Source organism: Apaloderma vittatum, unplaced genomic scaffold (genome assembly GCF_000703405.1).
Source record: "Apaloderma vittatum isolate BGI_N311 unplaced genomic scaffold, ASM70340v1 scaffold1172, whole genome shotgun sequence".
Classification (NCBI taxonomy): Eukaryota; Metazoa; Chordata; class Aves; order Trogoniformes; family Trogonidae; genus Apaloderma; species Apaloderma vittatum.
In genome coordinates this window covers 51265-60418 of record NW_009703940.1, presented here as the reverse complement: position 1 = coordinate 60418, position 9154 = coordinate 51265, and the positions used below count along the sequence as shown (strand labels likewise).

Here is a 9154-nt window from a genome sequence, read left to right as displayed (position 1 = left end):
CATGTCCCTGTTCTGCTTGGTGGCAATCAGCAGGAAATCTAGTTAGTCTGTCTGAGATTGCTTCTGTTCTCAAACAAATGTTAACTCTAAAATGGGGGCAGGAGGGTGGGCAAGAGAGAAAGTGGATTGCTCAAAAGCCGAGCCAAAGCCTCGCTTTTTTGTGCAAATTTGCAGTTTTTGCGTTCCTACCATTAACTCTGGATGCGTGTGTAGCCAATACAAGCAAGCAGATACTAATTTGCATTATGTATCCCCCTTTTAATGAGTTAAAAAATGGTAACATTCTGTTACTTAAATGGAGTACTCGGTGTGGTTATCTAACCATAATCACATCAGAGGAAGCTATAAGCCACCCTACAGAGGTAGTACTGGGTTCTATAATAGTTGACTTAAGCAAGTAATCATTTTTTATGAACTATGGATTGTGAAATTGGGAAAAAAAAATATTTAGAGTGTCTTAAAACAGTATACATAGTGGAAAATAAGGAAAATACCTGAACAGTGTTCTCTTCTGGAAGCACAAACCTTAAAACAGGTTTGAAGCAACGCGTTTTGCTCTGCCGTACCAGAGTGAATTTGCTGAGGGAATGATCTCAAATGCAGCACCAGAACCTGGTTCCAGTCATGTACGTTAGTCTGTCGGTACTTTCTTCCTGCAAAGCGTGTCCCATGCTATATGTAGCACCACAGACTTCTGTCGTCTGTTGCTTTCCTCACAGCCTATCCCTGAAGAATTGCAAAATGGAGAAGGATTTGGCTATGTCGTTGCTTTCCGCCCCTTTGGCACCACAACGTGGATACAGACTGTGGTCACCTCTCCTGACACCCCGAGATACGTCTTTAGGAATGAAAGCATCTTGCCTTTTTCACCATATGAAGTCAAAGTCGGCGTCTACAACAACAAAGGAGAAGGGCCCTTCAGTTCCGTAACCACAGTTTTTTCGGCTGAAGAAGGTAGGGGATTGAGCTCTCTCCAGGTCCAGATTGCGTCGGCTCCAGAGATTTAACATGAGGTGTTTCATCACAGAATATAGCGACAGTCACTGAGATCAGCTGCATGTTGACCTGTTTATTTCCACAGTCCCCAGTGCTGCTGATCATCTCTCATTTATTGATTTCCGAATACAGAGCCCAGCATGGCGCCCTCCGGGGTGTCCGCGACGAGTCTGTCGTCCTCAGTCATCGAGGTCTCCTGGACGGCCATTCCCTGGAAGATGAGCAGTGGGAGGTTACTGGGCTATGAGGTGAGCTCATTTAAAATCCACTCCCTTTTGTAAACGGGGCCATGAGCCAGAGGGGTGCTGCAGGCTGCAGGCTGCAGCACAAATTTACAGAAGTTGACCATGTCTTGCTTTCTTCCTGCCCCACCTACACCCAGAAGAAGGATATTTTCTTCTAAGTATCTTTGCAAACAAAGAACACAATGAAATTGTGTTTTGCTTCCTGTGCTGATAGCCATGTTATCTGCCTAACACTATTTTCAAACTGACATTTTTTTCAGAATTACATTTACTTCCAATGAAACTATTTTGTAAGGTACTGTTTTCTGAGTTTAACTTGTTTAGTTTTCAGATGAAGTAATGTGTTTCCTCTTGTCATTTTTTTAATTCAAGCAAGATCTAATATTTCAGTTTCCTTTTTCCTACAGTCGCACTAAGAAGAGCAGCAAGCATGAAAAGCAGATGGATAAGAATTTATTTTTTTTTTTTACATAGCAAACATAGTTTTGAAACTTCAAGTTATTTCTACCTTTTTTAGCTAAGAAAAAACAGGCACTTAAGGGAATCAAATGCAATGCTGTGGATGAACAGTCCATTCCATGCAGGATTTTAAATGGTTTTGTTTTATATCTACTAGGTCAGGTACTGGAATAATGGTGGAAAGGAAGAATCTTCAAACAGAGTAAAAGCTGCAGGGAATGAGACATCAATAAGAATAACAGGTTTGAAGAGCAACTTGGCATACTACACAGCTGTCCGTGCTTTTAACAGCGCCGGAGCAGGTCCCTTCAGCGCCACAGTAAATGCTACCACAAAAAAGACACGTAAGTATCTTGAATTTAAAGTGAGGAGAGGCACAAAGGCGGGCTAGCACTTGCAGGGCAATGAGAAAGAGGCACGTTGCTGGGAATCTCAACATATGTCTAAGTGACCTGGATTTTCATACAGACTAGAGGAGTCACACAATTAAATTGAGCATAGATATTCCATTTTATGCCCTCCCTGCTACTTTAGCAAGATAAGTAAAACTTAACTATGCCAGTGGAGGTGAAGTAACATATATAATTTCTGCGTAGAGCCTTTATTATTCCTCTAGTGACTGGAAGAATTTTAAAAGAAAAATGTATGTTATTCGGGAGGAAAAAAACACAGACTTGTTGAATTTTTCAAGGTTTTATAACATATTTATAAGTTCTCTAGGGCATAGCTTTGGAAATGCAGTGATCCTCAGAGAATTCATACAAAACAATCCTTCATGTCCCTTGTTTCCCCTGCACAAGAGGCCACTTTACTATTAAAAAGGAGAAATTAAGGTGGAGAACTGATTGACAAAGGCTGCGCTAATTTTTCTGCTAGTGGAAATGTTTTTAGTATGCTCTTGCATTGCGATACAAATCAGAATCGGGGTCATCAATCTTGAAGTATTTCTGTCAGACTCACGAGAATGTACAGTTAAATCTGTCTAAAAGGTCAGGTTCCCTGAAAGAGTCGTTAACATCCTTCTACCAAAAGCAGTCACATCATCAATACGATGAAATAAGATAGTTTACCAGAAACTATTGTATCCAAAAAACACGTGTCACACTGCCACTGAGGACTAAACCAACTCAGATTAATTTAGATTTGCTGCAGTTTAAATACAAGCATAGTTACCATGAATTGGCTGATCTGAAGTAACTCACTGCTGGCAGCCCGTACCTGACATGTGATGAATAATTTCCTTTAATTAATCATCTTTGTGGCTGCTCACTAGAGGTTGTGCCAGCCTGGTCAGTTCAGGCCTTTTTTTACTTTTTTAGTGACCACCTGCCTCTGGGGCATGTGAAGGAGAACTGGACAAGCAGCAGATCTCGCTGATGGGAACGGGATCTGCATCAGGCCCTTGGTCGAGATCGCTGCTATTTTTGGAAAAATTATTAAAAAGAAAAATCAGTTGCATTATATCCCCGTGTCTTGCTGAGGAATAAAGAGAGCAGAAACACAGCCGTACGGTGTAATGTTAATCTGAAGGATTTTTGCTACTAGTTAACTAAGACAAACAACTCTCTCTACTGCTGCAGCAGAAACTGATTTTTCATTTAAATGTGTGACTTTTGATCAATCCCAATTTCTACCCTAATTTGAATATTTGCGATTGATGTGTTTTTTCACTGTGAAGGATCTCTGTGCAGATTACATTTACTTTCACCCACATAATCTATGGGACCCTTCTTAGTCACTTTTAGCCACATCAAGAAACGCAAATACTCAAGTTCCCTTGGCAGTGTATTTCAAGATTTAAAATTCAGGGTTTGCCTTTGACCATTAAGGTACCTTTGCTTCTATATCTGAAATAAGTATTCATGTTCATAGCCGAAAACAACAGGGTTCATATATATAAGATATTGCTATATAAAATGACAAGTAACTGGGGAAGTCTTCCCTAAACTTGTAAGGCGAGATGCTACAATATTTCATAGTTGGAAGGTCTTGAAATACAACCAAATGTTTGGTCCATCGCTTCTAATTTGGAGAATTACTGGGGTATCTGCCCAACTCTAAGCACCTGAGGAGTCTCAGAGAAATCCATGAAGCTATTTGCATGCTTAGCGCTGGACACGTACTTCTGTGATGTGCTGCTTCAGGATCTGACCTATTACAAATTAAGTTCTGCAGTTATGAACACTGAAGATTACAGAAGATATCTGGTGTCTGAAACGAATCAGAGCCTTCTGATTCACTTCCCTAAGTCAAGTGACAGAGGCTCACAGTTTTTATATATAATTACGCTTCATTTTTTCAGATGTTGTATTAAGGTTTTGTTGTAGATTTAGAAGAATGACTCACTTCTTTTGAAATTCAGCTTTAATATCTCAGTGTGAAAACTGTTCATATATACTGTAATACTTAATTCTCAGGAGTAAAACAATCTCCTACTTTTACAAAAAGCTGCTATTAGTGCATCAGGTTAAATCCTATTTAGTGTATAGACCAAGGCAAATACTGCAAAAAAAACCAACTCCACACCAACCACCTGTGAGTGGTTGTTTGACTTCAGAATAATTCTTTTAAGTCTTCCTCTTACATTTCTGTGTCTGCTTTGTGTTAAGAAGTACAAGCAGGTGGGTTTTGATCTGACTGCTCATGGAAAGAAGGTAGGGAGCTACCTGTGTGAAACAGTTTAAAAATAAAAGAGTTTAAAACCACTGTCAGTGTTTAATACCAGAACCTTTGGCATCATAGGATGGTCCACCCAAGCAGCAGTTGCCTCCACTAGGTGACAGCAACAGTAAATTATTTTCCTTAACACAATTAGAAAAGATTTTAATCATCGATTGTGCCACCGCATGGCCCATTTTCTAGGAAGCCAACTTGAGGCATCTTAAGAGGTTTGTACTTACCTTCACCTCCCCTTAGAAAGCTTGGCAGTTTCGAGATGTCTTAAAGCGTCCAGCTAAAAGCATGCTACACCTCTTGAAAATAATAGTCTCAGCTTGTTAATGAACAAAAAAACCCCAATAGATTTACTTGGCCAAAGCCCACTATTGTTCCAACTGCAGATACAGAAAGGGGAGAGACTGCGTTTCCAAATCACGCCTTGAGGTAAGAGCAACAAAACCCAAAACACTGCCAAATATTTTTACATTGCAGACATATTAAAGTAAATCAGCATAGTGTGTAGACTTGAATATTCAGTAAACCTGAATTTGTCTTCTAAATAATCTGTTGCAAAGTATTTGGTTATTCTTAGCACTATATTAAAACTCAAAATTGTCCGTTAACCTCACTGGTTTCATCAACTTTTCTTCTAATTACCCGTGTCCTAAGATACATGCTTTCGTCTGGCTGTATTTAATGAAGGACCATCAGCAGATGATGCAAATTCAGAAATACCATTTATGTACCATTCTATTTTTCCTTCAGTTTTTCCAATTTAGTTTCTGAACCATAAAGTGCACAAACGGCGAGGCTGCATTTGAGTTGCTTTTGCATCTGACATGTAATGATAGTCAATTACCTGATTATTTCCTGCTGTAGAATAAATCACTAATACCAATTAAATTAAAGTTATGCTTTCATTATGTATTTGAAGCACCTAGTCAACCGCCAGGAAACGTGGTGTGGAATGTCACCGACTCCAGAGTAATCCTCAGCTGGGAGGAAGTAAGAGCTATGGAGAATGAGTCCGAAGTGACTGGGTATAAGGTAGGTGAAAACAGACCAGAAAAATATCTGAAAGCAGTGCACAGTTTGCTTTTTCTTCTCTATTTGCAAGGCAGAGGATGCACAATATCACATCTAAACCCTTTCAGTAGTGTCTTCTTTTTATAGATTTTTAAATCACATTCTAACAATATCTCATAAACCATGGGGCTTTTACCACTAACAGCACACTAAATACCTTCTCCTCCTCATGCAAACAAAGCCAGGAGCTGCAGCCACCTCCTGAGATCCCACTTTCCAGATGTGTAGCACTTGGATGTTGTAGCACGTGTGACATTTACCACATGTATAGCACTTATCCCAACGCGTAACATATAATCCAAGATTTACCTGATGGGAATAGTTTCTGTTGCTGGCCAGGGATACTAGGAACACATACATAAAACTGATAAATATTTTTCTTCTTACTGCTCTGGGACATGTTCATTGTCTTGATAGCAATTATGTTGCTACATCTACTTTAAATCTGATCAGCACGCAAATGCACAGGTATCGAAACGTGTTTGAGGGAATAGCTGGGGATGTTCTTGATGGGCTGGATCCCACATGACATATTCCTGCATAAAAGATTTATGCTGAAGATCTGACTACACAATGTTTTGAGTTGTACTGGCAAGAAATAACATGTTTACAGCTTAGATAAGCCACCTAGTTTCATAGATGGTAGCTGACCTAAAAAATGTACTGTGTAGATTTTCAAACTCCAACGTCTGTCTTCCACCACAATTTCAGGTTCGCCTGTGGATAACAAACATTGCGACATACAAAAGGATAAGTTCAATTTTGATAAAGCTGGTTAGTTTTACTGAAATAAAGCACTTTGGAGGGTCATTTTTATCCTAGAAAGCACGGGCAGTACGGCTAACGGGCGCTGGTTTGCCAGGAAGAGAAGAGCCAACACATGAGATGGAGAACGCCAGCGCAGTCGCTGTGCCGTGAGCGGTGCCGTTCCTCAGGAGCAATCCAGAGCCAGGCACAGGATTAGGGACCCTGGCTCCAAAGTGGCAGCAGCACCTGTGGAATGCCAGTGGCTTTACTTTTTCTTTCCCCCCCCCGCATTTCAACATTATTGCTGTTACTGTGGGGCAGTTGGGATTGCTGGGTTTTGCAGTGGGCAATGCCCGAGCGTACCTGCTTGTCCGATTGGTGAAACTCCGCCAGGTGACGCCAGTGGATGCCCGTTTGTAAAACTCTGCCGCCTGCAGTAGGGCTCCTCCGGGCTTATCAAACCTTCAGGAAAGAAGAGAGGCTGATGTTGCCCTTAAATCCCTCCTCTTGCCCATCCTCCCATCCTGCACAGCGGGCTGAGGCGATCAGGTCCCGTTCTTTAAAACACAGGACACCAAGTGCAGTTCAGTTTCGTGACAGAATAATCACTCGGCACTTGCAGGACATCTCCCAACAGACTCTGTAATTTTGATTAGTTCTCACCTTTCCAAGCTACATATTGGCACACGCTGATCTAGCTAATGACAGTTTCCAAACGATGGAATAATTTATAGAATAATATATTATTAAGGTACTTAACAATACATTATTCATTTGTTGTCATTGAACATTGTCCCATTTTAGAATAAAACTGGATTAAAAGAGCTTGATCAATGTTACCTTCTTTCTTTAAATGCAATTTTACCCCATAATATTAACCAAAAGTCAGATCTTTTCTCGCATCCCGTCTTTTCAAAGACCAAAACCTTTTTTTTTTTTTTTGAAGAAACACAAATAATAATTGCAAGGCAGGTCCTAGCGTGAGAAACAACGTGCTAGAGCTCTTTGCTTGGCATTGCAGGTTTTGTACAGGACCATCAGTCAGAGCAACATGAACGTGCTGAACACGGACAAGACGACCGTGGAGCTCGTGCTCCAGTTTAACGAAGATTACATCATCGAAGTCAAAGCAACAACCGATGGCGGAGATGGCGCCAGCAGCGATCAGATCCTGATTCCCAGACTAGCCAGTAGGTCGAAGCAGAATCTGTTCAATAATTTTTACCTTTCCAGCTCAGTTCTTTTGTGTGTAGGGTCCCCCACCAGCCTCCGTTACGCTGGAGGCCCTTGCGTGGAGAGACACGTCTCTGCCTCGCGGTAGTGAGTCGTAACTAAATTTGCCGTTGACACAGAGCGGTTGTCACAGCTTGTCTTTGCAGGAATGAGTCCTTATTGATGGGGAGAAGAAAAGAATTAATACTTGTATGTTGTATGGTAACAAGGTAACAAAGAAAAAGCAATTAACAGCCTTCATGCCTTTGTGCATGACAAACTTCATTCTGCTGACTAGTAAATTACCACAGTAATTAGTATCAAAAATGTTCTTTTTTTTTTTTGACTTTCCTCCTGACAGTAAAGAGCATTTGTACAGTTTCAGCATTTTGCAAGGCATTTCTAGAGTTTTAAAATATTTACTGTGTTTTTGTAAATTTTCATTGCTTATCAGAACTAAAAATGTACAATAAGTTTTGCTTAGCACCTGGGAAGGGTAGTAATTTGGCACAGCCAGATACTCATGCTTTCATTTAATCCCGACCTTTTTCATTTGTCACAGGTATGGATGCAAGAGGTTCTGGTCCGTCACTCTTGAACATCTTCAGTGTATCCAGCTTCTTACCAACAATATTTTCCTTGACTCTTAATTCAGTGTTGTGATGATACATTTTTGTTTGCTGGGGAAAAAACAAAAAGAATCGGTTACTACAGAGAAGTGCTTTTTTTAAAAAAAAATACTGCAGTGGTTAATGCATGTTTTTCTTCTATCCTGATGTGTTTATAAATTCTTTATATTTCACTGTAGGTTGAAGTAAAATATTATGTAAAGTTTAGCAAATCCTTTAAAAAGGAATCTAAAATGCCTTAATACTTGAACCAAAGGAGTTTACATAGTACCTGCTTCAGATACAATGGAAGAGAGGGAGAGCAATAGCACTGTGGTCAGAGTGACGAGGAGGAGCTTAGCTCAGTGAGAAACTCCGGTTTCGTGGTGGCACTGAACTGTCTGGAGTACGTTCCACATTCCTACAGTAACCTCATTCTGCATAGGAAAAATTAAATCAGAGACGTGGCATCTCAGCCGGATGAGAACACGTCGACCGAGTGGCTGCCCTTGTAAGACAGTGTCATCATCCAGTAGGGTTGGATCAGTTTTACTGCCCTTTATATAAGTTGTTCTAAATCTAAGCAAGAAGTCAAAGCTGGGAGGTAGAGGTGAGTCCCAGTTTTGCCCCATCCAAGCTGGGGTGGCCAAGAGGCCACTTCTTCCACTTAAGAAATTATTTCACAGCCATGTTTCAAAGCAGGCTCTCTGTTTTATTGCAGTCACACTTATGGAACGCACCTTTTGGAACATCCAACCTTCTCCACCAACAGATTTTGAAGTTAATTTCCTTATATCCCCACCTGATATTTCTTAACCAGGTTCCGTGTTCATAACCAATTTCTCCTGCCTTCTGGATCATTTTATTGCCCTTCTCTGAACTCCTGTCAGTGTGTTTCACAAACAAAAGTGCCCAGTTGTAAGCGTTTAGTTGCACCATGGCCTTATGAAAAGGGACTACCACCACCTCACTACCTTGTGATGTGGTGCTTCCAAATATGCAGCCCCAGAATATCCTGCTCTTTCATCCAAAGCATCACACTCATCCTTAATTCAATTTGCATTCATAATGCTCCTTCCTGCTGCTCTTTAGCCAATTCAAAACTATTTCACCTGGTCTGGCACTCAATTGTACCCCATTACC

The 9154-nt window shown here is 40.7% G+C and overlaps 1 protein-coding gene across 1 annotated transcript in view; it reads left to right on the top strand.

Moving 5' to 3' along the window:
• The window catches only part of CNTN3 (contactin 3 (plasmacytoma associated)), a gene marked incomplete at its 5' end in the record, with an annotated part of 50732 nt that extends 42666 nt beyond the window's left edge, over nucleotides 1-8066 (top strand). Inside the window, 6 exons of the mRNA XM_009864817.1 lie at nucleotides 720-954; nucleotides 1129-1244; nucleotides 1858-2044; nucleotides 5293-5405; nucleotides 7213-7381; nucleotides 7966-8066. Of these exons, the coding sequence (XP_009863119.1) occupies nucleotides 720-954; nucleotides 1129-1244; nucleotides 1858-2044; nucleotides 5293-5405; nucleotides 7213-7381; nucleotides 7966-8066 (921 nt within the window). The remainder of the gene's footprint in view (nucleotides 1-719; nucleotides 955-1128; nucleotides 1245-1857; nucleotides 2045-5292; nucleotides 5406-7212; nucleotides 7382-7965) is intronic.
• Between the last annotated feature and the right edge of the window lie 1088 nt (nucleotides 8067-9154).